The sequence below is a fragment of the Balaenoptera borealis genome (assembly GCF_965194805.1).
Source record: "Balaenoptera borealis genome assembly, chromosome: 7".
Lineage (NCBI taxonomy): Eukaryota > Metazoa > Chordata > Mammalia > Artiodactyla > Balaenopteridae > Balaenoptera > Balaenoptera borealis.
This window is the reverse complement of record NC_138864.1, coordinates 112,124,896-112,152,816: the sequence shown is the minus strand read 5'-3', so window position 1 is coordinate 112,152,816 and position 27,921 is coordinate 112,124,896. Positions and strand designations below refer to the sequence as shown.

At 49.7% G+C, this 27,921-nt stretch overlaps 1 protein-coding gene across 1 annotated transcript; it reads left to right on the top strand.

The window, feature by feature from the left end:
* On the top strand, window positions 1-27,921 carry WDR91 (WD repeat domain 91). The gene is made up of 15 exons (XM_082398141.1): window positions 1-176; window positions 1,547-1,726; window positions 2,524-2,731; window positions 4,535-4,617; window positions 5,607-5,737; window positions 6,861-7,026; window positions 14,479-14,634; window positions 16,424-16,617; window positions 17,233-17,383; window positions 19,317-19,411; window positions 19,543-19,711; window positions 22,422-22,530; window positions 23,358-23,470; window positions 24,731-24,928; window positions 27,385-27,921. The coding sequence occupies exons 1-15, from the start codon at window positions 54-56 to the stop codon at window positions 27,547-27,549; spliced, it is 2,241 nt and encodes a 746-aa protein (XP_082254267.1). The 5' UTR covers window positions 1-53; the 3' UTR covers window positions 27,550-27,921.

Below are 27,921 nucleotides of genomic sequence, written 5' to 3'. Positions count from 1 at the left end.
CCCCGCCCCTCCGTCCCTGGTCCGCCGCGGCCCCTCACGGCGCTGGCGCAGAGATGGCGGAGGCAGTGGAGCGCACAGACGAGCTGGTCCGCGAGTACCTGCTCTTCCGCGGCTTCACGCACACGCTGCGGCAGCTGGACGCCGAGATCAAGGCGGACAAGGAGAAGGGGTTCCGGGTGAGGGGCCGGCGGGCGCGGCGCGGGCAGAGGCGGCCCCGAGGGAGCCCGGAGCTGGCTCTCCCCCAGCACTGCCCTCCGGGGCGGGAGCGGCGCTGTCACCGCGCCAGGGGGACCGTCGACATCAGCGCGTCCGGCATTCGCTTGACAGATGCGGAACTGAGGCCCTGAGAGAGGACGTGACTTGCCTGAAGTTGCCCAGTGAGTTAGGAGCATCGCCGAGGCTGGAGCCCAGGTGCCCTGACTCCTGGTCCGGGGCTCCCTTCTCCACCCCAGCCTCTCAGCAGGTGCTGGCCAGTCATTGGTCAGGATGGCGATGAGGTTTTAGGAGCTGACGTGGGGTAGATGGTTGGGTTTTTGGCAGCAGAAGTATTCTGAAGTTGGCTTCCAATGGCCTTGGGAACAAAGGGGTCTGCAGCCCAACATGTTAGCTGGGTTCAAGTATTTGTTTGTTTGAAACGGCTTTATCAGTGACTCGCTTCACGATTGAGGAAGACCTTGTTGTGCATTTGAAAACATACTTCCCCTGCTCAGACATGATTTTCTGTTGAGAAGTTCTTGGAATTTATATGTGTGTGATTTGTGTGTATATTTGCTGGCTTCAGTTGGTGTTGGCAGGTGAATTGAGAGAGGCAGTGAGCTAGCAGCAAGAACACTGGAGGGGAGTTAGGAGACCTGGGTTCTTGTCTTGCCGAAGTTAGTGGCTACTTGGTGGTGGCAAAAGCAAATCATTTCAGCTGTCCGAGCCTCAGTGTTCCTGATCTATAAAATGGGTGTGTTGGAATGGTATCAATATTCAAAAGCTTTTCCATCTTGTGTACTCTGGTATGATTGCTCCTCACAAGGAGGTGACTCCTTTGGCTGACACTCTGAGCAGCTGCCAGGACTTTGGGAGTGCTTTGAGGACTTGAAGGAGACAGTACATCTAACCATGAGCCTTGGACTCCTGGAATGGAGGAGTTAGGAGGAGGGGCATGGAGATTGTCTCACTCTTGTCTTTTTTGCTTTTTGAAATCTTAGGTAACTGAGACCAGAGAGTTGAAGTGACATTGCTAAGGTGGCTGAGTAAGTCAGAGGCAGATCCAGGCCCTGGACTTAGATCTCCTTCTTCCTGGGCCAGGGTGCTTTTACACCTGCAATTTCCATGCTTGGTAGAGGGTCAAAACACGTATCTAACATCAGGAAAAAAACCTAAAATCTATTACGTTACTGTGTTTTGAAAGTTTTATAGATTGCTAACTTAAAGAAAAAAATTTTTTTAACATCCAGAAGCCACAGCAAGAGGAAAAAGCTGTATTAACTCTGTGGAATGAGGAGAGAATTCCCTTCCGTCCTTCAACGCCTTCTCCATCTCATCTTTCTCTCACCAGGTGGACAAGATTGTGGACCAGCTGCAGCAGTTAATGCAGGTGTATGACTTGGCTGCCCTTCGGGATTATTGGAACTACCTGGAGCGTCGGCTCTTCAGCCGCTTGGAGGATATGTATAGACCCACCATCAACAAGCTGAAAACCAGCCTGTTCCGCTTTTATCTTGTCTACACAATCCAGGTGCTTTGGGTTTAGGGATTTCTTGGTGGAGAGAGTTCTTTGATCCAGAAATAGATTTTCTTTTAACGCCTAGGGACAGCTCTCTCTGTTACTCCTGGGAAAGGGTGAAACAGTCGCAGTGCAAATTATTTTTGACTGTGTTCCTACTTTTTTTCTCCTTCTCATCTGTAGATGATTGGACTTGTCTTCCTCATTCCTATTTCCCCTCTTGTTTCGAACACGTAAGCCTGGGTGGCGTTTTGAAGAATATAAGTAGCTGGGTTAAAGTTTGAGTAATAAAGATTATGGCTGACCTGGGGGAGTAAATCACTTAGATTATTTGAAAATCAACTAGGAATTAATTTTTAGGATGGTATTTATCATCAGGACTTTATTTTATTTTACTTATTAATTTTTTGAAGGTTTTTTTGAATGTGGACCATTTTTAAAGTCTTTATTGAGTTTGTTACAATATTGCTTCTGTTTTATGTTTTGGTTTTTTGGCTCCAAGTCATGTGGGATCTTTGCTCCCCGACCAGGGATGGAACCCGCACCCCCTGCGTTCGAAGGCGAAGTCTTAACCACTGGACGGCCAGGGAGGTCCCTCAGGACTTTAGTTTAAACCAGCTTCTTTGAAGTTACAAGGAACTTGAGAAAAGTGTGATGATTTTTTTGATTTTATAGAGTTTATAGATCATGTTTGGCCATTTACCCAGCAGGCCGATATTCAGAGGCTCTCTGCTGTGCGGTGGTGAAGATTCTTACCTCTGGACTTCTGTCTCTTCCCCCTCCTTGCTACCTCCTCTGTGTCTTGGCAGACAAACAGAAATGACAAGGCTCAGGAGTTCTTTGCAAAGCAGGCTACGGAGCTCCAGAACCAGGCCGAGTGGAAGGATTGGTTTGTCCTGCCCTTCCTGCCATCCCCAGACACCAACCCCATCTTTGCTGCCTACTTTTCTCGCCAGTGGGCCGACACCTTCATCGTGTCCCTGCACAACTTCCTGAGCGTCCTGTTCCAGTGCCTGCATATCCTCTCAGCTGCCCGGGGCTGGGGGCCCAGGCTGAGGCAGCCCGACAACGTGATCAGCGGCCGCTGCTCTTAATGCAGTCATTTCTTCTACAAAATGCCCAAGGATCACTGTCATGTGTCACGTGAGGGGGCTGGACAGATTGTGGTTATTTTGATTGGTAGGCCGGAGATCATAGGCCGGGAATTATAATCCTTAGTTCTGCCGCTCTGCTGCTGAACAGTGGACATGTGTGGGTGGGGACTGTACTAGCAGTGGGGGGATAGGAGCCCTCAAATAGGGCCTCTCTCAGCAAACGCAGGGGTCAGTGCAGAGCTGCTTTGCAGCGAAACCGGCCAACCTCGAGAGCACCCTTTGTGCATGCCCTGTGCCCCCCAGGATTCACTTGCCTTTGTTGGGATTAGGTAGCAGGTGAGAACACTTCTAGGGCTGGAACTTCCTCCCTGTGTTAGTGCCTGGGTCACTGTCTTTATAATGACCTCAGGGTCCCTTGACTTGTCAGAGGACAGACCAGCTTGAAGAATATAGGTGTGGATATTTAAGAGAGAGGATGTAAATAATTTACAGCCTACCGTGTTTACCATTTTGTCGTGGAAAGCCCAGGACACCCTCCTCGCTCACTCTTGCTCTCTAACAGGAATCCTGCGGGAGGAGAAGGGAGTCTGGTTTGAATGGGGCTGTCTGGTGAGTTACTGATAAACTGGACGTGTGGAGGCCCATCCACCATCTCCTTTTGGCTCTGGGAGGAACGTCTTCTGGTGGGGGTAGGAAGGGAGTGTCTTGTTGCCTTTTGTGCTGTGGTGAGTGTGAATTACGCCCGTGCCAGGTTGGCCTTTTCTCTGCTGCTGCTCTTCATCCCGAGGGCTTTCAGACAAACCTAACAGGGGGCCCAGCCCAGAGGCAGTTACGGCTTGACCCCGGGGGCCCTCTAGGGAAGTTTGCTTCCCGCGTACTGAGGCCCTGCCTGCTTTGTGCTCCTCTGGACTGAAGCTGTTTGTGGTGGTCAGGAAAGACTGACACCGTGACCTAGAATGTGGGTGCTCCTAGGGTGGCAATCTGCAGAAAGCTTGCTTCTCAGTCTGAACCTTTGCCAGGGAGAGGCTCAACCTGCGGAGGGGAAAGGCGAGTGGCCAGCCCTTCTGCCCAGCTGGTGGAGCAGGTGGCGGTGTGCCCGCGGAGCCACTGGCCGCTGGGCTGGCTTTTTGCTCCATGTCACTAAAGCTTAGGCTGGCTGTGAAGCCCGCAGGATACTAGCCCTTTACTGCTGGCATTTGGGAGAAAGCGTCAGGTTTGGATTTATGTCCTCTCTGTGGGCTAGCCAGGCAGGTTGTCATGTGTCCGTGAGTCTCTCTGAAGGAAGTCAGGCCAGGCCCGGTGTCAAGGGAGAGACTATTCATAAAGCTGTGAGGAGCCCACAGCACAGAGTCTTTACTCTGTGTCATGTTCAAGGGTGTTGGTGTCGTGTCAAGAGTTTGGGAAGGGCTTTTAATCATTTTGCAGGCAGGCCTTATTCTTTCTTTTTTTTGTATTGAATTGTTTTATCTTATTGCAGAGTTTGTGGTAGAATATATTTTTTGATTTGAATTTTATTTTTATTATTTTTATTTTTTGACTTTAATTTTATTTTAGAATATATATTTTAATTGGCTATTTTTCCCAGCTTTGTTGGAGTATAATTGACAATTAAGAATTGTATATATTTAAGGTATAAAACTTGATGATTCGGTGTACGTACACATCGTGACATAGTCACCACAGTCAAGTTGATTAAGAGGCAGGCTTATTCTTTAACTTGGTGCACCGGTTCCCGTGATCCTGAACTTCGATGCAGAGTGCCAGCGGACCAACCAGGTTCAGGAAGAAAATGAAGTTCTGCGCCAGAAGGTTTGTTGCGAACAATGCTTGCTCCTTGGGAAGTACTTCTGCTTTTCATGTGTAAAATTAGGTAGTAGCCATGGAGGGCTGATTTCAGTAGAGGAAAGCACTGATCTCAGATGAAAGTGAGTCACCAGAAAGGCAGTGTTGGGGATTTGGGGGCCACGTGACAAGTCTTTGAAAACCAGAGGTGAGGCTCATGTTGTAAGTCACGTAGCGCAAACAACACAGTAACAGGAGTAAACTTTTAAGAGGAAAAAGACTCTATGCATTGACGTCACCTTACATCTAACCTGCTTTCATACGTCTGCTTCCCACCCCTAGTGCTTTTCCACCTGTCCCCACATCTGTATTGTTTACAGCCCAGATATGATTTAATTGTTCTCAGCTAAGCGAAACTAGGTTTCTCTAGTTTGGTAAAATGATAGCTCCGGGGGACCAACATTTGCCTTTACAATTTGCCTGAGGAGCATTTCTCTAACCTTGAGATTGACACATCTTCAGAAAAGGGAGGATTTTTTAGAAAAAGGAAGGTTATAAGCTGTTTAGGTTTGGGGGTTTAAGATTCTTGGGTTTGGGGGTGTGTGTATAATTTTCTTCAGGCAAAAGGTCAAAAATGCTGAGCTTCATTAAAAATTTTTTTTTTTCCATTTGAGTTCCAAAGTCTGATTTTGTAGATTCCAAAGAGCAAAGCAGGATTGGGTGGAACTGTTTTTCTCACTGAATTCAGGAAGCGAGTCAAATGATAAAAAGAAAAAAAAAAAAGTGGGTTTTGTATATCTAACGGTTTTTAGTTTTCTCACCTCCCTGTAGTCAAGTAACAGCAGCCTCACCCATTTTTCCAGTCTGCAGAGAGTGAGACAGGCACTCCGAGGCTGAGGGCCAGTGGCCTTTGAGCCAGTGTGGCTGGGTTTCGGATGTGACGGGAGGTCTAACCTTCCCCAGGGGAGGGAAGGCCGGGTGAGATCCCCATCTTACTCACCCCCACCTCTACGCAGCTGTTTGCACTGCAAGCTGAAATCCACCGACTGAAGAAAGAGGAGCAACAGCCAGAAGAGGAAGAGGCCTTAGTCCAGCACAGATTGCCTTCTTATGTCTCCAACATGGACCGCCTGGGGGACTCGGAACTGTGAGTGTGTGCCGCGCCCACTTCGCGCCTCTGTCCCCTGTGCTCTCCCCTCCTCCCGGCGACGACGTGGAATTGCCAGGAGCCTCCCGGGTGCTCACTGTTCTTGTCTGAGCTTTCTGAGTAAGGGCCCCTGGTCCTCTAGTTGTCCCCTACCTCCCAGCCTCTAGGCCTGCTCTTCCAGGGGCCTGCACATCCAGATGTGTGCAGCCTGGGTTAATAATCACAGCCGCTTTCGTGAAGCCCTGGGAAGTTTCTGTGCCCTGAAAGGAGCGCCTCTTGGATGACACGATTGCCAACCACAGGTTGGATGCATTTCTCCGTAGAAGCATGCTCTTGTCTCAGGGTTTGGAAAGGTAGGCAGGTTGGAAGAGAGGTATTTGAGCAACCTTAAAAAAACAGCTAGTTACAGCCGAAAACCCAGACGATGAGAATAATAGCAGTTGAAGAGACGTAGGTGCCACAGGTCACAGAATTAGCGACTGGTGAGTCAGGATGCAAACCCAGGCAGTCAGATTCCAAACCTGCATGTGGCCAAGTACTGCAGCAGATGAAACTGCTCTAGTTTCTGAGCTAGCGCCCTCTGATGGAAATAAAGTGCAAGCCAAAAATTGAACTTAAAAATTTTTAGTAGCTATGTTAAAAGAAGGAAAAAAAAGCTAATTTTAATGATATATTTCATTTAGCCCAACTTTCCCAAAATGTCGTTTGAACATGTAATGAATATAAACAAAGTATTCATGAGATATTGAACAGTCTTTTTCATGCTCAGTCTTGAATCCCAGTGTGGATTTTACACCTCCAGCACATCTCCATTTGGACTAAAGACGTTTCAGGTGCTCAGTGCCACACGTGACCAGTGGCTATTAGACAGCGCTGCTCTGAGCATTACCACAGCCCTCAAAGAAGAGCCGCAGCCTTCAGCCTTCACCGCTGTGCCCGTTAGGCTGCTGGCTCCCTTCGTACAACAACAGCACCAAGCATCATGCCGCCTTAAGGCCCAGGCGTGCGAACCTGGCCAAGGCCCTGGTCACTGGCAGCATCCATGGCCTGGGAGGTCTGTGCCCCGGGTTCCGCCAGGTTCCCCCTCCAGCGCCGCGACCTTGTGCTGTGTCTGCTTCTCCAGAGCCATGGTGTGCAGCCAGAGGAACGCTTCCCTCTCCCAGTCGCCTCGCGTGGGCTTCCTGTCCTCGCTGCTGCCTCAGAGTAAGAAGAGCCCCTCAAGGTTGTTGCCTGCCCAGGCCCCGCCTCAGGCCCAGAGCTCGGCCAGGAAGGAGTCCTCTGGCGGCCAGGTTAGTGCAAGTCCTGCCTTTCTAACTCTCGCCAGGAGGCCTCCGACATCCCACTCGTCAGGTGGGGACTTGTCCACCCTCCCTTAGGACCTGCAGGTGGAGGGTGGATGGTGACAAGAGGAAGTATGCCCTGAAGGGCCCCTTCCCGTTTCTCATAAATGTCCTCTAGCTCATGAGTGCTTATGACTGCGCTTTGCCTACTCAAGTGTGAATTCAAGCAATTCTGGACTTTTAGATTTTTGGTGATATAAAGTAGCTTGTCGATGAAGACTAAATTAAAGTTACTTCTAAATCCAGTGTAGTATTTCTTTTACAAGTTCCTGATTCTGCAAAGGAGTTTTGCTATTTTTCACTTTTATAGAAACTTGCAAGAGAATTTCTTTTATGCCAGCATATGTCCAAAATTGAGTAGTTTTCCGAGCAGAGATGGTCAGAATTCATTGCTTTCAGAAATGCTGGCCAGAGTGAAACTTTAACAGGCCCATAGTTATGCCTTATTACTCGGGTAGGGACTGTTTCCCTTTTAATATATTTTTATTAGTCGCAGATACAGTAAGTTGTCATCACCTCTGCCTTCCTCTCCTGCCACCCTCGGCTTGAGGACCGTTGCAAGTGAGGCAGCAGTGTGGGGCTGCTTGGGGAGAAAGGGGTCCGCCCCAAGGCTGCCATTGGGACGTCGGGGCTTTTAGCACAGCACTTGGGTTTAGTACTGTTGTTGAAGTGCAGACATTGAGCAGGACACCAGGGAAGAAAGAGCGTGGGCTTTGGAGTCAGGCAACTGTACCTTGTTTATCATCCTTGCGCAGATTGCTTAAACTCATCCCACTTCACTTGGGATGATGAAAACAGCATTCACTCCCTAGCGGCAGAGTTATTTGAGCTGATATGAGAGCCCTTGGTATATGCAGTGCCTGGCAGTTTATAAGCACGCAATACATTTTAGTTGTAGTTGTTGTAGCTGGGAAGTCAGTTCTGAGACCTAAAGTGGCAGCAATGCAAAATAACTGCAACCTTAGCATCTAGTGGGTTCGGGGCATCAAAAACCAGTCATGGTTATTCTACGACTGTTTTTTTGAAGTTCAAACCTTAAAATTAGAACTGCAGTTTTGTAGAATGTGGCTGAGTAAGTTTTACGGTATGCTTTGCAAACCTCTTTCACTGTGCAAGATTTTGTAAGTGTAGTAGATGACGTATGGAATGCTACGTCCCTTAAAATGTGCATGAAATGATGAAATTCAGTTTCATTAACTTAAAAGAAAATACGGAGACGGGGTCTTTGGGCTTACGCCTGTGGCCTTATGTTTACGTGTTCAGGCACTAAGGTGTCCTGTGGTGAGGGTGAAATGGGATTGGAAATTTTTTGTATGGTTCTTGTTCAGGAGACAAAGGTAAGAATGTGTAATTTGCAGAAAACATGCCCTCCTTTACCTCTGAAATATATTCAAACAAAGCTCGGGTCACCGTGTGGCAGGTTAACAGAGCGGAGGCAGCCTTCTTTCCATTTCCTGAATGGAGATGATAAATGTCTGCAATCTGAAAAATCCAGTGGTTGGGTCACTCGTTTTTTTTTACTGATATATTTGACTCAGCAGTGATGTTTCAGTTCTAAAGATAACTAGTATATTTGAGGTTCAAGAAAAATCACAGAATTTTAGAGTTGGAGAAAGCTTAAAAGTCATCTGGCCCACCCTCCTATTGAGAGAGGGCACGTCCTGTGACTGATTGCCTCCTGTGCTGGGGAGGTCACTGCTTGTACATGTGGGATGTTTGCCTGTTTGAAAGTTGTTAGTTGAAGCCTCTATGATTTTTACTCACTGATCTCAGCTTTGCCTTCGAGCTATTAGAATAAGGCTTCTGGTTAGGACAACCCTTCCTGTCTTTTCCAGGCTAAGTACTATGTTCATTCCTTCCTTTCTGCCCAACTGTTTACCCATGTGGCATGATTTCTAGACCCCTCACCATTCTGGTTCTCTTCTTCTAGGGGGGACATTCTAATTTTTAAATTCCTCTATACAATCGATGGCCAAATTTGAGTTTACAGTTCAAGATGCTCTCTTACCAATAGCAAATGCAGTTAGCTGTATGATCACTTCCTGTGATTTTAATGCTATACTGCTTTTAACGCAATAGAAAATGACATTGGTTTTTTAATCAGCCACGTGGCTTCGTTAGTGCATATTAAGCTCGTAGTCTTTTCCTCACTACTACCATGCCAGAGCGCTTTCTTTCTTTTTTACTCTTAATAAGCAAACGAAACAACGTGAGTTGTGTTATTAAATTAGCAATACAGGGACTTCTCTGGTGGCGCAGTGGTTGAGAATCCGCCTGCCAATGCAGGGGACACGGGTTCGAGCCCTGGTCCGGGAAGATCCCACATGCCGCGGAGCAGCTACACACGTACACCACAACTACTGAGCCTGCGCTCTAGAGCCCACGAGCCACAGCGACTGAGCCTGCGTGCCACAACTGCTGAAGCCTGCACTCCGCGACAAGAGAAGCCACCGCAATGAGAAGCATATGCACCGCAACAAACAGTAGCCCCCGCCCGCCGCAGCTAGAGAAAGCCCGCGCGCAGCAATGAAGACCCAACACAGCCAAAAATAAATAAATAAAAAATAAATTTATAAAAAAAAATTAGCAATACATAAAATGATAGGCTTTCCTATTTTAAATATTATTTATACATAGCATTGTAAGTTTCAATCACATCAGCATTTTACCCACTTGTGATCGGTCACTGTAACTGTTGTTGTTATCACTGAAAAGTTCATAAAATTATAGATGTAGAGTCTATGGCGATACACTCTCTGTGCTTTCAATATGAATCCGGAGGCAAAATTTTAGAAACACATGGAAGTAGCTGTAAAACCACAATTCCTAAGCTCTTCTGGGATCTCTGTGACAGAAGCCCCTGTGGGCACCTCTCAGCAGGCTCCCCCACTGCAGTTTTACCCCATCCTCCCCTCCAGTTATAATTCCACTCCTTCCATAACTACTCAGTCAGTTTGGGACTGTGAGGGAGAATTATGGTTATTATAGAGATAACTTCTGATTGGCTGTAATGCAGAGAAAGCAAAGCGACCACAGACTTCTGTGTTTGTAACTCTTATTAGTATCAAACTACCTTATAGCTCCCGTGACATCAGCAGTAAGAATGCTGCCCTTGGGGCTGTTTCCATGGATCTTAGCAGGATGGGGAAAAGGGAGCCCTCTTCCCCGTCTTTCATTCTGCAATTTCTGTGTTACTAGGGCCTGTCTTCTGGGTGTCTTTATTTTGCTTCAGGTGAGCCTAAATTACTGGAACTTGTCCTCTGTTCCATTTGGATCACTGCCTGGTAAGCTGTATTCAGGCCATTGAAAATGAATTTAGATCCTTCCCTAGAGTGAGAAGCAAGAAGGTCAAATGATAAAACATAGGTGAAGATACCTCTCCTGAACTGTAGGAGACAGGTAGATTATGGTAGAATATGACAATATAATTTGGACTGTTGGAATGTTATCTGAATCCAGTAGTTAAGATTTTTATGAGGTTTGCTCTTAAAAATAAAACTTTCAATTACCGGTTGTATCACAGTGAACATTTACTTAAGTTATATGCATTTGTAGCTAGACACGAGTTTACCTTAACTTACTTATTTAGGTGTTTGGTGGATGGCTGCGTTCATCAGCTTTTAGCATGCTAGTGTTTTTTTTTGATGTTTGCCCTTCTTTCGTAAATAACTTAGATATAGTTTAAGGAGAAGCTCTCTCTCAGCAGGATCTGATAGGTCACACTTAGGTCTATAGTTCTTTTGGTGTAAACTACCCTATCATTACAAAGACAGTTCTTCTTAATTTATTGCAGTGCCTTATGTTAATGCCCGTGTGAATTTTCATTTCGGAGTACTGTCCAGCCCCCAACCTAATGATAAACTGGACAACTTCCTTGCCATCTTGACTTGACAGGGAAACATTGCTTTTGTTCCTCTTAATGTTGTAATGTATTTGCTGGGGAAGGGTTACAAGTGGCTTTTGTGTCAGCTAGAGGAATTTGAAGTCTATCCTGAGCCTCTCTGTTCCATCAGTTTGGGCCAATTGAATTGAGCACTTTTAAAACCACGTGTTGGAAAAGGAAAAAACACCACGTATCAGGTGTAGCAGGTGAGTAAGGAAAGACAGGTGTGCCACCAAGTGCCTGTCCCTGGTCTGCAGCCTTCCCAACCTTTGGTTCCAAGGTGGGATACCCCTGTGGTCTGTGTACTTTCTTTGGGAATGCATGCAGTATTAAATGGGTTCTTTTCCTTCTCAAATATCCAGTTTAAAGATCTCTTGGTCAGGCTGATAAATCTGTCAAACCTGAATCATAGTTGTGCCAGGCTGTTCGAGACTTCCTTGCTTGCCAGGATCCCACTATTTTGGAAAACAGCCGTCAACCCTGGAAGCTGATCTTCCTCCTCCTCTCAGCAGTATTTTTATAGCTAGCTGTGGAGTTCCCATAGCCACCTTTGAAGTCCAGAAAACATGGCCTCTGCTGTCAGTTCTTCTTTTGTCTTGTCTATCAAAATGTTAGAGCTTTTGGAGACGTGTTTTGTAATTCTTCATTTCTAAATTTATTTGAGTCCTCTTTTTTTCTTGGTAAATCAAGCTAAAGTTTTGTCTATTTTGTTTAACTTTCAGAAAACCAGCCCTTAGTTTCATTGATCATTTCTATTGACTTTTTAGTCTATTTCATTGTTTTCCGCTCTGATCATTGTTATTTCCTTCCTTCTACTAAATTTGGGCTTCATGTATTCTTCTTTTTCTAGTTCCCTGAGGTGTAAAGTTAGGCTGTTTACTTGAGGTCTTTCTTCTTAATGTAGGTATTATTACAAACTTCCCTTTTAGAAGTGCTTTTGCATAAGTTTTGGTATATTGTGTTTCCATTTTTACTTGTCTCAAGATATTTTTTGATTTCTCTTTTGATTTTTTCTTTGACCAATTGGTTGTTCAGCAGCATGTTTTTCAGGCTCCACATATTTAAGAATTTTTTAGTTTTCTTCTTGTAATTGATTTCTAGTTTCATCCATTGTGATGCTTGCTATGATTTCAGTCTCCTTAAATTTATTAAGACTTGTTTTGTGGCCTAACATATGATCTGTCCTGGAGAATGTTCCATGTGTGCTTGAGGATGGAATGTTCTGTAAATGTCTATTAAGTCCATCTGGTCTAAAGTGCAGTTTTAAGTCCAGTGTGTCCCTAGTGATTTTCTGTCTGGATGATCTATCCACTGGTGAAAGTAGGGTATTGAAGTTCTCTACTACTATTTTCTACTGCCTATTTCTCCCTTCAGGTCAGTTAACATTTGCTTTATATATTGAGGTGCTCTGATGTCAGGTACATAAATATTTACAAATGTTATATCCTTTTGTTGGAGTGACCCCTTTATCATTATATAATGGCCTTCTTTGTCTCTTATTACAGTCTTTGGCTTAAAGTCTATTTGGTCTGATATAAGTATAGCCTCCCCCGTGGCATTCTTTAGTCTGAGCAGTTTGCCCTCTGGATCAGTAGATACAGGGAGGAATTAATAGATTTGTGTAATGAAGGTTGGCATCCTTGGATCTCCTCCTAGGGAGTGAACCACCCCCCACCCCACTGCCCACCCCGGGACCGTGTGAGGGACCATGGTTACCTCAGGACCACCTCTTACTTTTGGGAAGGTAACAGGAGTCATCTTCCACTTTCTAAAACTGTGGGACCTATTCAGTGTTCCATGGACCACGGGATACTTCTCAAGAACGGCTGGAAGCACTGAGAGAAGGGCCTTATCTTGGTTGTTATTTTGCTCCAGGATTATGACATTTCTTCTTATCTTTTCTATTCAGTGTCACTTTCTTCCATGTGCTCCCATCATGGTTTTTCTTTCTTCAGGTTTCTCAGAGTTTGGGGCCACTGTCAGATCTGGATGTAAATTCCGGTTCTGTCCAGTTCTCCCTGTGTAAAACGAGTAACTTAACCTCTCTAAACATCTGCTCCCCATGTTAAAATAATGCCTCATCTTTAAGGGAATGTTTGTAAGGTTCTTCGCATGGCACCTTACATATGTAAATGCTCAATGAGTAATATATATTGATGTTATTATTGTTGTTGGTTTTCTTCTTAGGTTATTTTTTAAAAATCTTAACTAAGAACTTTACTTTTCCCAAAATAAGTCAGAATTCAGAGAATCAAATACTCTTCCTAGAGAAAACATCTGTTACAAGCACAAGTAGATACCAATGGAGGTCGCCTCAGTCAGAAAACCAAAAATAACCAATCCTGTGTAGGTCAGCCCCAGTTAGGCTCCAGGTAAACTAATAGCCTTTAAAATTTCCTTTCTTAACTGTTCACATGACTCCGGGGTCCCAAGGAACATATGTTAATCATTTTAAGTTGTTTAGTGTTAACGTAAAAAAATAACCAGTAGAAGAACTAGAAGCCCACAAATAGGCTTTGGTTGAGTTTATTCTCTTTACTTAGGACTTGTGTACAAATGATTTGTGAGGAGGTTGGTCTCAAACCAGAGCAGCTGTTTGCATCCTATCCCTCTGCTAAGAGTGTGAAAAAAAAAAAAAAAAGGTGTGTGTTGTGGGGGGTAGGAGTGTGACCATCACAATTTGTGGGAATAAGGGTGGAAAAAATGAAACCAGCCAGATAATTTGGAGAGGTGATGAGGTGGCAGCTCCTTTTTAAAAAGCTCTAGATTAGGAATCTTCAGTCTCTATAGGAGTGGGAATTACTGAGTTCATTTGCTGTAACCTTGGTTGACTTTATCTCTCTTGCTATGAAAAGGAGCCAGAAGATGCCAATTTCTCTCTTGTCCAATTTATCTTGCTCAAAAGGCCTTGAGTTTCCAACAATTTCTGTTAAGACTTTCTGGTTGCCTAGTAATCATTTCCAAATACCTCAATATTTGTTATCATTGGCTGGTTTAGTCATGCACTTGGCCCAAAACAAGAGGGTACTGTGTTCCTTTTTCCCTCCAGAGGGGTGATTTTATTTTGCATAATTTTTTTGCTGTATTGCCCAAACATATAATTGCTTGTAAATCTTCGTAACACCCAGCGTAGGGCCTGATCTGCCTCATAATTGTCACTTAGTAAGTGCTAAGCTAAATAAAGTTAACTGTTCCAGTTAGATCAAAGAGATATATATATGTATTACCTCCAGGTGATAGGTGTGGCAGGTGGAGAAGTGCTGGGGACCTGTCCTCTCAGGATGGGGGAGTGGGGAACAGAAAGGAGGAGGTCCGGCCTGCTTATGTTTTGCCCTTGACTTTGCTCATGGGCTGACATAGTAACATTTTAACTACCTCTCAGCATGGCCAGGGAGGAACCTTACCCAGGAGTAAGGGTAGAGTCCACTCCTTGGCTCCTGCTCCCCTCCTGGCCCAGGTGTCATGGCCTGGGCCCAGGTAGGAAGAGACTTTTCACAGCCTGGTGTCTCGTCCTCCAGAGCACCAAGGGTAGGGAACCAGCATGCGCACCCAAGGATGGGAAGAGCCTCTTCAGCGGGCTGGCCACTGGGGAGTCCAGCTGGTCACAGCACCGCCAGCGGCGCCTGCAGGACCATGGCAAGGAACGGAAGGAGCTCTTCTCCATGACTTTGCAGGTATGGCTTGGCCTTGGCGTCTCACGAACGCCTGCAGGGACACCACGCAGCTACATGGTGGAGAGCCATGGAAAATGGGGGGGCAGTGTAGGGCCTGCTCTTACCTCTCTTGATTTCTTCTGCTGTGTAGAGTGTGGTTTTGCCTAACTGGGTTTAATTGCTCGCACTTTGGTTGTTTTGTTCCAAAACGACCTGGCTCTCCAGTGATCCCTCTTCCTGATGTAGTTTCCCTAAACAGGGGCCATAAAATGCTGGCCTCTGAAAATGTTCCCAGAAGATGAGCTCTGTGAATAATTGGTTTGGGACCCCTTGCATGCTCTGTCCTTCCCTTAGGTTAACTGTGCATGTTAGCATGTCACGGGCACTCAGAGTCGGTGGGAGAGAGACCTGTTTCCCTTGGTTTAACCCAGCATCTCCCAGACTTGCTCAATCACAGGATCACTTTCTCCTGCACTCCCTGCTGGAGCCGCTGCCCCGAGAGCCACGTGTCCACACAGCGTCGTGCTGCGGCCCAGGGCCCTTGCCACGTGAGCTCAGGGACTCCTCTCACTAGTGAATATGGGTTGGGGTCTGCTCTTCCTGGTGGTAGAAGCTGCTTCTGTTTCGGTCAAATACTCTGGATTGAAGGCAAAAGGGATTTACTGCCTAAGCCACCTTGTTGACCATGTATCTCCTAATTGAGGCTACTTGCCTGTTTGAAAGGCATTTTTTGGCGTTAGCAGCCCTGTGCTGGTTCTGGTTCGATAGCGTAGACCCTTACGGCTCGGATCTCAAATCCTTCTGTGCTGTAGGATTAGAGGCGCACCTGAGCTCAGCCACTCCCGTAAGGTACCTCTCTGAGCTCGGAGGTCTCTGTTTCTCTGTTTATTCTCTTCTCTTCTCTTCTGTTCTATTCCATTCCATTCCATTCTATGTTTGCTGTAGAACTGCTCTTTCTGGGACCCCAAGGAGTGCTTAGAGGAGCCTCAGGAACCACGCGGGTGGTAGAGAGTGCCCTGGCTGGTGCCGCCTGGCCTGGGTTACGTCTGGGTGAGCCCATAGTAACCGTGATGGCCAACACTTGCGGCAGAGACGGGCGGCTGCCGCCCTCCCGGGTGGCAGGGTGTGTGGGGTGCCACGTGGTGCCCCGCCTTGCTCTGGCTCTGCTGCTGGGCTCGGGTCTGTCTCTGTGCCTGGCCCGTCGCCCCAGTCTCTCAGTACCCCTCTCCCAGGAAGAGGTGCTGGTCGGCACGGCAGCGCACTGGCGAGGGGCCACGCTTACCTCTGACCGACCCGGCTCCACATCCGCATCCTACCCCGGGCCAGCTCTTGATCTTAGGCAAGTTATTTAACTTCTGCTTTCAGTCTTACTTTCCAGAGCTGTAAAGTGGGGTTAATAATAGGATCAGAAATGGTTGGGGGGGGAGCATTAAATGAGACAATCAATCATATTCACGTAGTGCCTGGAATGCAGTAGGCACTCACTCACTAACTGATTCTTGTTATCATTGGCCTGGTCTGTCAAGGTGGTGCGTGCCCCGAGTCTCGTCAGCTGTGGCCGGGAGCCTGTGGCCCACACTCCCTCCGCAGGGCCTGTGAGAGGAGCAGGGCCTCTAGGAAGGGGCCGCCAGCAGAGCAGGCTCCTGTAGTTCAGAGCTCTTTCTTCTAGACCCCGAGACCACCAGGATCCTCCCCCGAGGGCTGTGGCCTGGCGTCCCAGACATCTCGCAGTGTGTCCCCAGACGTGGGGAATGGCTGGGCCCATTGCAGACCCCTCACAGCTGACTTGTGCCCCCTTTGCTTGGTGCAGTGTGCAGAGAAGAAGCCTGAAGCTGGTGGCCCGGAGGCAGAGCCCTGCCCGGAGCTCCACGTGGAGGTGCTGGAGACACTGATGCGGGCTCCCACTGCAGGCCCTGAGGGTGGGGGGGTCCGCCCCGAGCAGCCGTTCATCGTGCTGGGGCAGGAGGAGTACGGAGAGCACCACTCCTCCATCATGCACTGCAGGTGGGTGTCGGGCCGGCCGGCCGGGGCCAGGGCCCTCTGGGGGAAAGGCTGATGGCCTGGGGTTTGGGCTCCCCGGGAAGCCTCGGTTTTCAGCCTGTGCGTGTGAAGGTGTGGCAAGCAGGATGATGAGAGGTAACAGAGATGCAGAGGGTGGGATGGCCCCGAGGGACCGTGGTCACCCCTGAACTGTCAGAGGAGGGCTGGACAGCTGCCGTTGGGGTCCTGCCGAGAGCTGCCATTGGCCGGGTCAGCCTCTCCACTTCTGATCCTGGGGTGTAACGCCCAGAGGGTAGGTGATCCCTTGCTCTGATGGACGTGATGGGCTCCGGAGCCGTGACGCAGGAGGCTCTCAGTCTCTAGAGACCAGGAGTGCCGAGGGCGGGGCTGTGTGCATCTTGCCCACAGGGCTCAGCACATAATATTGAATAAATGCTTTGTAAGTCGTTCTCAGACAGACGAATGAATGAATATTTCTAGAAGTAGCTCACGCCCATCCTTGGAGTGTGGGCATTTGACTCTCAGCAGAGAGTCAGAAAAGCAATCCTCTGGGTGCGCTGAAGAGGACGGCGGACCAAGGCAAGGATGCTAACAGCGTCCCTCTTTCTCTCTTCTTAGAGTGGACTGCTCGGGGAGGAGGGTCGCCAGCTTAGACGTAGATGGGGTCATCAAAGTGTGGTCCTTCAACCCCATCATGCAGACCAAGGCATCCTCCATTTCCAAGTCGCCGCTGCTCTCTTTAGAGTGGGCCACCAAGCGGGACAGGCTGGTGAGTGTTCTTGCTTGTTGCTGGACCTGTGGTCTAAGGGAAGAACCCTCCAGGGCGCTCCCCAGGGGCTCCAGCACTGCAGGCCTGGTTGGGGCCTCTAAGACGAGCCCCTCCCTTCTCTCTCTCACTGGGAAGTCAGGGACCACACATCCAGGACTGTCCCAGCAGGCTCCTATCTGGAGGTTACTGGATTAACAGGAATTGGAATTAGGCTGCAGTGGGACCCCGTCCGATGGCAGAGGCCTTCTTCCTGTGTGCGGTGGTCTGGCTTGCTTTTCGTCTTCCCGCAGAGAGATGGGCTCACTCCCTGTTCTCCCCACCAGCTCCTGCCGTCCCTGCACATTTCTGACAACCCACCAGGAGGTTCTCCGCTGCTCCTCCTCCTGCTGGGACCCCTCCCCGCGCCAGGCCGGAGGGGGTGTGTCCTATTCTGGGGTTCCCACAGTGGTGTTAGCACAGTGTGCTTTTTCCCTCTGGACTTTAATATTTGACATAGAATTTGTAGTTAAGGAGATAAAGTTGATTTATAGTGTTTTGTTTTTTTTTTCACCGTATTCCATTTTGGAGGGTATCATACCCAGCAGCCCAAGGAGCAGACCTTGTTTGTTTGTTTTTTAAATATGGATCAGTGTGTCTTTTTTTTTTTTTTTTGGCTGTGTTGGGTCTTCGTTTCTGTGCGAGGGCTTTCTCCAGTTGCAGCAAGCGGGGGCCACTCTTCATCGCGGTGCGTGGGCCTCTCACTATCGCGGCCTCTCTTGTTGCGGAGCACAGGCTCCAGACGCACAGGCTCTGTAGTTGTGGCTCACGGGCCTAGTTGCTCCGCGGCACGTGGGATCTTCCCAGACCAGGGCTCGAACCCGTGCCCCCTGCATTAGCAGGCAGATTCTCAACCACTGCGCCACCAGGGAAGCCCCCAGACCTTGTTTTTTAATAATTTTTTTTTTTTAAAGCTTTTTTTTTTTTTTTAATTTTTATTTATTTATATTTATTTTTGGCTGTGTTGGGTCTTCGTTTCTGTGCGAGGGCTTTCTCTAGTTGCAGCAAGCGGGGGCCACTCTTCATCGCGGTGCGCGGACCTCTCACTGTCGTGGCCTCTCTTGTTGCGGAGCACAGGCTCCAGACGCGCAGGCTCAGTAGTTGTGGCTCACGGGCCTAGTTGCTCTGAGGCATGTGGGATCTTCCCAGACCAGGGCTCGAACCCGTGTCCCCTGCATTGGCAGGCAGATTCTCAACCGCTGCGCCACCAGGGAAGCCCTTTAATAATTTTTGACAACTGCAGGAATTATCCTTATGGCACTAGGATCTCGGGGCTTACCCTGTACCAGTGTCAGTTTGCTAGGTGAATGCTGAGGCCATATTCTAGGGAATATTCCTGGGGGACACCCTCAGATCTGCTTCTGGTGCTTTCTTCTGGCGGTCCTCGTTATTGTCTTTGAAGTTTTCACCAAATAAATCACAAGGATAGCCTCCTCTGTTTTTTCTGGAGGCCTTTATAGGCCCAGAGCCAGAGCTGTCCCCAGGACACACAAATGGGGCTGTCACCCAGCCCAGTGACCAGCTGGGGCCACTGCCCAGGGAGGTGGTGGTGGATCAGGGGCCAGAGGGCAGGACTGGGGCAGCTGCGATTTAAACTGGAAGACACGGAGGGTGGGCAGAGGGTCTCATTTCCAGCTCTACCTGAGGAGCGATAGAGCTTCTATTCCACAGATTCCTTTTGTGGTTTTGCTTCTGTTCAAGGTCACCTGTGACGTCTTTAAGTTTTAAATGAGGCCCTTTGTAGCTGGGTTTCCCCTGAACTAGCTGGAGAAGTGGAGGCAGGCCTCACCCCGCAGCCTGGCCCACCGCACGGGGTGGGCCTGGCCCCCCAGTGGGCCTCCCTGAGCGGGCCTGACCCAGAACTGTCCTTCGCTTCTCCCGCCCCTTCTCCTTCCAGCTCCTGCTGGGCAGCGGTGTGGGGACGGTGCGCCTCTATGACACGGAAGCCAAGAAGAACCTCTGTGAAATCAGCATCAACGATGATATGCCCAGGTGCGCTGGAGGCCGCTCCCTCAACTGCTGTGCTCGGCGGGCCTACCTTGGCCTTGGCCGAGCCTCCGAGCCCCGCTCCGCCTGCCTCTGTGGACGGACGGAGCACTGACCCGGCCCCACGTGTGTTGCAGGATCCTGTCTCTCGCGTGTAGCCCCAGCGGGGCCTCTTTCGTCTGTTCAGCTGCATCTCCGAGCCTTGCTGCCCAGGTGGACCTGTCCGCACCAGACATCGGCAGCAAGGGCACGAACCAGGTTCCTGGCAAGCTGCTGCTGTGGGACACGAAAACCATGAAGCAGCAGGTGCGGGCCTGCCCCGTGGTCTCCCTGGGGCTGGTCACACTCCCGGGCAGGCACACAGCCTGTGCTGCCCCCTGTTTCTGAGGTCTCTTCCCTCTTTGCTTTGGGCTCGTCAACATTTTTTTTTTTTTTTGCTTTTTTTTTTTTTTTTTTTAACCTTTTATTTATTTATTTATGGCTGTGTTGGGTCTTCGTTTCTGTGCGAGGGCTTTCTAGAGTTCTGGCAAGTGGGGGCCACTCTTCATCACAGTGCGCAGGCCTCTCACTATCGCGGCCTCTCTTGTTGCGGAGCACAGGCTCCAGACGCGCAGGCTCAGTAATTGTGGCTCACGGGCCTAGTTGCTCCGCAGCATGTGGGATCTTCCCAGACCAGGGCTCGAACCCGTGACCTCTGCATTGGCAGGCAGACTCCCAACCACTGCGCCACCAGGGAAGCCCTCGTCAACATTTTGATTTGTGAGGAGGTTTCAACATTGAAGTGTTGAAAAGTAGTAATACTCCAGTGGGGCAGATTGCCGGCAACCGAAGTCGTTCAGCATCATGCCGCAAATTTAGGGTTCACACACAGCCTCTGATCGGGCCCTTTTGGCTTATTTAAAATTTTTTAAGTTAATTTTTTTTAATATTTGAAGTTTTTTCGTTTCTTTTATTGGAGCAGTTGTAGGCTCACAGTAGAATTGAGAGGAAGTTTCAGAGATTCCCCGTATACCCCCTGCCCACACGCACACAGCCTCTTCTGCTGTCAGCATCCCCCACCAGAGGGGCTCATTTGTTACAGCTGATGCACCCACGCTAACCATCGTAATCACCCAAAGTCCATGGTTATATCAGGGTTCAGTCTTAGTGTGGTGCGTTCTAAGGGTTGGGACAGGTGTGTAATGACACGTACAGTGTCATAGAGGGTATTTGCCCTAAAATTGCCCCGTGCTCGATGTAGTCTTCTCCCCTGACCCCAAGCCCTGGCAACTGTGGATCTTTTTTTTTTTTTTTTAAATATTTATTTAATTTAATTAATTAAGTTTTTTATGGCTGTGTAGGGTCTTCGTTTCTGTGCGAGGGCTTTCTCTAGTTGCGGCAAGCAGGGGCCACTCTTCATCGCGGTGCACGGACCTCTCATTATCGCGGCCTCTCCCGCTGCGGAGCACAGGCTCCAGACGCGCAGGCTCAGCAATTGTGGCTCACGGGCCTAGTTTCTCCGCGGCCTGTGGGATCTTCCCAGACCAGGGCTCGAACCCGTGTCTCCTGCATTGGCAGGCAGACTCTCAACCACTGCGCCACCAGGGAAGCCCACAACCGTGGATCTTTACACTGTCTCCATAGTTTTGCTTTTTCCAGAATGTCATATGGTTGGAATCAGACAGCCTTTTCAGATTGGCCTCTTTCACTTAGTATTATGCATTCAAGTGGTTTATTTTTCAGGAGACAACTGGGGTCCCCTTCTGACTCCCTCTTAACTTACAATTGCATAACAATTGCAGCAGCAGCTAGAAGCAGTGAGGACACATGCGTATTCTTAAGAAATGAGTCTTGAGAAAGCTTGCCCACAGGGCCTGTGGCTCACCTTCCCCAGGAGCGGAGGATGCCTTCCCAGGCAGAACAGTAGCAGATGCTCACAGCTGTGACCCTGAATCCTGAGAGCTTCAGCGCTGTCTACACTCACCTGTTTAAAAGGCAGTGCTGTTTCTTGTGAGAATCAGTTTCGGTCAGGCCCTTACGTGCAGCAGCTTGTTTCCTGCTGGTACCGGACACTTGAAGTGTCCCTGTCTTGTTGGTGGCTGTGTCCCGAGTGTTCCGTTTGTGCCTTTCTGCGCCTTCCTGTTCCCAGTTGGAAGCCTTGCAGGTCTCTCCAGCCAGTCAGGGCCACCCTGCCACGTCAGTTCTTGCTCTCTAGCTCCCTTGTCCTGGCAGATGTGTCCCACTGAGAAACCAGGTGCCTTTCTGAGCCAGCCTTCTCCCTCACCCTGAAGTCAGTCCAGGAGCAGACATTGTCAGTTCCACCTCCAAAACCTGTTTCCAGTCTGAACACTTCTGTCCATTTCCGGGGACATGCCCGCTAGCGCCCCTCAGCTGGACAGCTGCTGGACAGCTCCCACCACGGCGCCCGCCTGCCCGCCGGGCACACTGCGCCTGGGGGATGGGCAGACACGGGGCACGTCCTGCTCCTTCCCGCTCCTCCACGTTTCCCATCCACACTCCCTGCAGCCCTGCCTGGCCTGGCCCTCCCTGCTGCTCCAGCCTCCTGGCGCCACCTGTCCTCCTCGTCCTGCAGCCACACGCCCTTCCTGCATGCTGTCCCCTCTCGAGAGCGTTCCTACCCCACTCCATCCGGCTGACATCTGTCCTCCAGCATCTCGTAGGTGCTCCCCTTTATACCCACCCAGTCTGATTAGGTCCTTTTTAATCTGGTTAGTTTGTGCTAAGAACTTGTCGTGATCTGTAATTTTATGTTCACTTGTTATTTTTCAATGTTTCCTTAAATATTGAATACATAGAAGAGAATATTGAAATTATAGGTGTACGGAATAATGAGAAGAACAGTAAAATGAACACCTACCTACCACCACGGTTTAAAAGTGGGACATTACCGACACTTTTTATACCCTGGTGTGCCCTTCCTCAATCTTGGTCTCCTTCCCCCTTTCAAACAGAAGCTGTTTAGAAATTTGGTTTATTACCGTCTTACATTTTAAAATTTAGTGTGTCCTTTTTCTAGCTCCAGTTCTCCCTGGATCCGGAGCCCATTGCCATCAACTGCACAGCCTTCAATCACAACGGGAACCTGCTGGTCACGGGGGCAGCTGATGGTGTCCTCCGGCTGTTCGGTAGGCAGGCCTGCTCACGGCCATCCTGGTCCCCTCCTCAGATGCCCTGGGGAAGAGAGCTGGGTTTTTGCCAGCTGGACTAGAGGCTATTGCAAAACCCCAGTTCAAGATGCTTGTAATAGCACTTAACTCTGGCCAGAGTCTGCTGTTTTCAGGACCCCCTAATTACCTTGCATGTGGTCCGTGTCCGTGGACACGGGGTGGGTGTAGCTTAGCAGTCCTCCAGTCCTGAGCTGTTGGATCTGAGTCCTCATGGCCCGAGTGAGATCCAGGAGGATACGAGAGGGTCATGCCGTCCTGTCCTCTTGGTGTGACCACTTCATTGTCCCCGTGAGAGTGGTAGAACGGTGTGCATCAGAGTCATTGGCATGCTGTTTAAAGCTCCTCACGCCAGGCCCGTTCCAGGAGACCAGAGTGAGAGGGTCTGGGAAGGCCCTGGGGACTGTATCTTTAACCGATCTCCAGGGCTCCCTGGTGGGAAGTTACAGCGCCCTCCCAGGAAGGACTTATGTGTCCTCCTAGACTTACGGGCTCCCCAGATGAGCTCAGGCTCCACCCAGGGATTCCTGAACCTGACTTCTGACCCAGTGAAAGAAGCTTCCGTTTAAGATTGGTTAGCAGAAGACAAGGCGCAGTGGAGGAGAGAACTGGTAAAATGAAGCACTCAGTGCCCACTCTTCACCAGGGGTCAGCTCTGTGACTCCTGTCGGGTCTGGGAGGCCCTCTGCCACCCACGGGGCAGAGGGAGGGTGAGAGGTACCTCCTGCTGTGGGCAGATGTCTCCCCAGGGCCTGGGCGGGAATCCTAGTGGCGTCTCATTGCCTCAGACATGCAGCAGCACGAGTGCGCCATGAGCTGGAAGGCCCACTGCGGGGAGGTCTACTCTGTGGAGTTCAGCTACGATGAGAACACCGTGTACAGCATTGGCGAGGACGGGAAGGTAGGTGGGAACGGGATTTGGGTCAGGAAGCTCCCTTCCTCTGGCTTAGGCATCTGAGATTCTAGAGAGCACCAGAATAGCATGACGGGCTGCGTTCCAGTCCTGACCGTACATTTTACTGGCTCTGTGACCTTGGGCCTCTGCCTCAGTTTTGTCATCTGTAAAACAGAGATGAAAATAGTAACCAGTCTCACAGGGTCTTTGTGAGGTTTAAATGAGTTCAGTGGGAGTTGACTGTTCTTATGAAAGGGGAAGACCTACATCCTTCCTCCTGGTTGTAGCAAAAAGGACTCATCTCACTGACCCACCTGACTCAGTGGGGTGCCAGGATGTGCTTCAGTGAGCTTGGTCTTTGGGTGGTCACAGCATGGATATGTAGAGCTTGCTGGGGCTGGGGGCTGCAGACAGTTTCGCCCAAACAGAGTCAAGAAATGTAAAAAGGAAGCTGGGGAAAAAAGTAAAAATAAGTGCCCCCTTTAGATTCTCTCTGGAAGGATTCATTAGGATCCTTGGAAAGGGAGCTGGAGCAGGCAGAGCTGGGAGAAAGACTAGCTTTTCACGTGTACCCTCCTGTACCTTTTGGATTGTATACTATCCACCTGTATTATCCAACGAAGGCAGTAATTACCAAATGACTTCTTCATTTGAAAACTATGAGAAGGGATTTTTAAATCAAAGCTCTACTTCCTATTTATTTGAGTAGGATTCTCAGTTAAGCGGTGGTCACACCCAGGTAGCCTGTCCCTGGGGTGGGCTAAAGGGCCGTTTGCGCTACAAAGCGTGAAGCTCAGCTTATACCTCATTGCTCGTGTTGCATTGATTGCACTGCTGAGAAACTGGAAGTGTATTTGGAACTTGTCCTATTTTTAAGAAAAATCTAGTTGGGTTCTAACCCTGACAGTAATATTAATAATGAAACAACAACAACTGTAATAATAACAATCACTGGAGCATTGCCCTTGCTTGAGAGATGGGAATCCAGGCGAAGGCTGTTGCCTGCCTTTTCCCTTTCCTGGAGTCAGGCCAGAGAGAAAGTTCAGGCTTTGACGTGAAGTGGCTGACTCTTTCTAGATTTTCTTCCCTTAAGAAAATGCTTAAGTTGTGTTGGGAAGAGTCGGGACTGGGTGGTCATCTCACTACCTTTCCCAGGGCCTGTGGACCCACCTCCTCTTTCCCGGGGCCTGTCCTCTCTCCTCCCCCCGGACCGAGGCTCTGTTGCTGGCCCGCTGAGAGTGCCGTGCTTGTGCTTTGCCGTTGCAGTTTATCCAGTGGAACATCCACAAGAGCGGCCTAAAGGTGTCCGAGTATGGCCTCCCCGCTGACGCCACGGGCCCCTTCGTGCTGTCGGGTTACAGCGGCTACAAGCAGGTCCAGGTCCCCCGGGGCCGGCTCTTTGCTTTTGACTCGGAGGGGAATTACATGCTGACGTGCTCTGCCACAGGGGGCGTCATCTACAAGGTACCTGGCGGCTGGTGGCAGGGAGGTTCTTCCTCGGAGGTCTGGGCCCGGTTGAGTTCGAGCCTCTGTCCCTGTCCCAATCTCTGTCCCTCCCCGATGGCCGTGGAGAAGCCTTTGACCCGGGATGGACGGCTCCTGGGCCTCCCGGCTGCAGGCCGGCTCGAGGGAGCAGGCAGGAGTGGGCACGAGTGTGGCGTGTCCGTCCTCTCTGCTCCCCCGTCACTGTCCTTGGACGAGACTCTGTCCCTTTTCTGCCTCCCTCCTTGGGAATAATACCAACTATAGAAAACCTCAAGAGCTAGGGAGAAGGGCTGTAGGTTGCTTTGGGGGGACATACCCCAAACAGGAGGGTGCCTAGGTGGTCTGTTCCAGGTACTCTAATCTGGTGTAGGTTTATTGTTTATGGGAGGTCCTGTGGGTCAAGGACGTTACAATCCATGGCTGGGACAGAAATCCGGGGGTGTGATTTGTCACGCGGGATGTAAGTTGTCCACTCAGTTTATCTGCTTATTTTAATTCTCATGTCACAGCCTCTCTGGTTCATGTACTTTTTTTTGGATATATGATTGAACAGAATTATAAATCTCTCCTATGTTACTAGTGCTACCAAATGGACTAGGGATGAGGATTTGTGTCGTGGCCTAAGCACATGGTCTGGTTCCGCGTTGCCACGTGGATTCAGTCCTGAGCCTCAGTGTTAGCGCTCTGCCTGGCGGTGTTTCGTCTGCAGGTAGAGTGATGGAGTGGCATGCTCTTTCTCTGGGGCTCCCCGAGCTCGCCTCGCGTGGCTCACAGCCAGCGGGCAGCCGGTGCTCCGGACAGCAGCTGCCTGCGGGCGTGTCCTAGGCCCCGGGCAGTGTGCACAGGAGACGGAGAGTGTGGCCCCGCTCTCCTGGGGCTCACGCTCAAGGTAGAACGAGACGCGAGCCCCAACGGTGACGACAGTACAGAGCTGAGGGCCCCCAGGGGAGGAAGCCGGGTGGGGGCCGGGTCCTCGGGGAGGACTGGGCAGGGGGGCTGTCTGTGGATTTGAGGCCTTTGGAGGAGCAGGAGGAGGAGTTGGGAGGATGTGGAGGAAGGCGGGCTTTGGGGCTCCACGGGGCAGAGGGGAGCAAGGGCACACGGTGGGGTGAGGGGGAAGGGGGCTGCTGAAGTGGGAAGTAAGGAGGCTTCTGGACTGTTGACCTTGAATGTGGCACCGGGAAGCCTGGGTTTACTGTCACCCAGGCTCCCCTTTTCCGCAGATGGTGATGATTTGGGTGGCTCTTGCCCTCTCCTTAAAAATTAGTTCCACACTTTATTTTTACTTATTTATTTAAATATATACATTTAAAAATCTTTTAAAAGTTTTATTGAGGTACAGTTGACAAAAATTGTATATATTGAAGGTGTACGGTGTGACGGTTTCGTGTAAAGCTCCGTAATTTCTGGTAATTGCTATCGGGAGATATTGTAAAAAGTTTTCTGTCTACAAGCCTAATTTTATTTTACTATTTAGATTTAGTTGAGTTTCAGGTGGGCTCTCCTTTGCTCTCTGTATGATTGTGTGTTGTGTGTGTATGTGTGTATATTATTTTATTTTTGATCGTGCGGGCTTTATCATTTGTCCTGATCAGTTCATATGGTTTGCAGTCGGGCTTTCTCTATAACCAATGAATGGGTTGAAAGATTTTCCTCTGTCATTTAAAAAATGTCAAAAACGGGGTCTAATTACTTAAGGAATATAATGCCCTTCAGGTCCCATTTTTACAATCTATAAACAATTCATGATTTTTAAAGATGTTTTCTCCGTGAAGGCTGAACACTTCCTCTCTCTTGCTCACGGATGTTGCATGTAGCTGGATAGATAGTCTGCTCCTGGTTTCCCTTCCTTATTACCTTCTGACCCCTCACACCTGCGCACACGAGTCCAGGGCGGCAGGTGCTGGCGGCACAGAGGAGAGCCGTGTTTGTGCCCTGACCCAGGGCCTCCGGTGCCAGCACTGCTGTCTGGGTGTGTGCCAGCTGCACGGCAGGGAATCACCAAGACCCTGCCTTCCTGCCCTCCTGCCGCTGGTGTTCCCTGGGGGAAGCAAATGTAAAACAGAGAGGCAGATACATGATATGAGGCTGGGAGCGGTAGATGGTGCTGGAAGAGAACACCGGGCACGAGCAGGAGACATGGCTCACAGCAGGTTAAAGGTGGCAGGGAAAATTGTGTCTTTCAGAGCATATTAGGGACTTATTTTCCACTTCAGCTGAAGGAGTAACTATAGTCAGGAAAGTGAAGATATTTCCTGGTCCAAGCAACGAACCTGAGACTTTCTGGAAAGGGGGACCTGTGTGCCTGGGCATGTCCTCAGCTTGGGGTGGCAGCCCCCAGGCTCGAGGCGGCTTGGCCACCGAAAGTGGATAAAGTGGATGTGTTTGTGAGCAGTGCCTGATGATGCAACCTCGTCTTTCCTGTCCCCTTGCAGCTGGGCGGGGAGGAGAAGGTTCTGGAGAGCTGTCTGAGCCTGGGCGGCCACCGCGCCCCTGTGGTCACCGTGGACTGGAGCACAGCCGTGGACTGCGGGACCTGCCTCACTGCCTCCATGGACGGCAAGATCAAGCTGACCACCCTCCTGGCCCATAAAGTCTGATGGGGCCCGCCCCAAGGGCCACCCACGGAAGCAGTATTATCCTGGGAGGCAGGCAGAGACGGCTCAGGAAGACAGGACGCTCCCCTTCCGGCTCCCTGCCAGGGTGGGGAGTCTTCAGGGAGAGACTGCCCAGGGGGCTCGGGCACTGTCCAGCCACCTGACGAGAACGGGAGCCATGTAGAACTGTGGCACGTGTTCCCCAGACGTCGGCACGCTGGCCTCTGCCAGGAGCAGGCGCCAGATGGTGGGAGGAAAGCTCAGGAAGCAGGAGAAACATTGTGATGGCTGCTCTGTTGGCCTAGAAGAGATTGAAAGTATTTTGTATATATTCGCTCAGTTTTCTTTTTTATAAAAAGAATGCTCTTGGGGTCA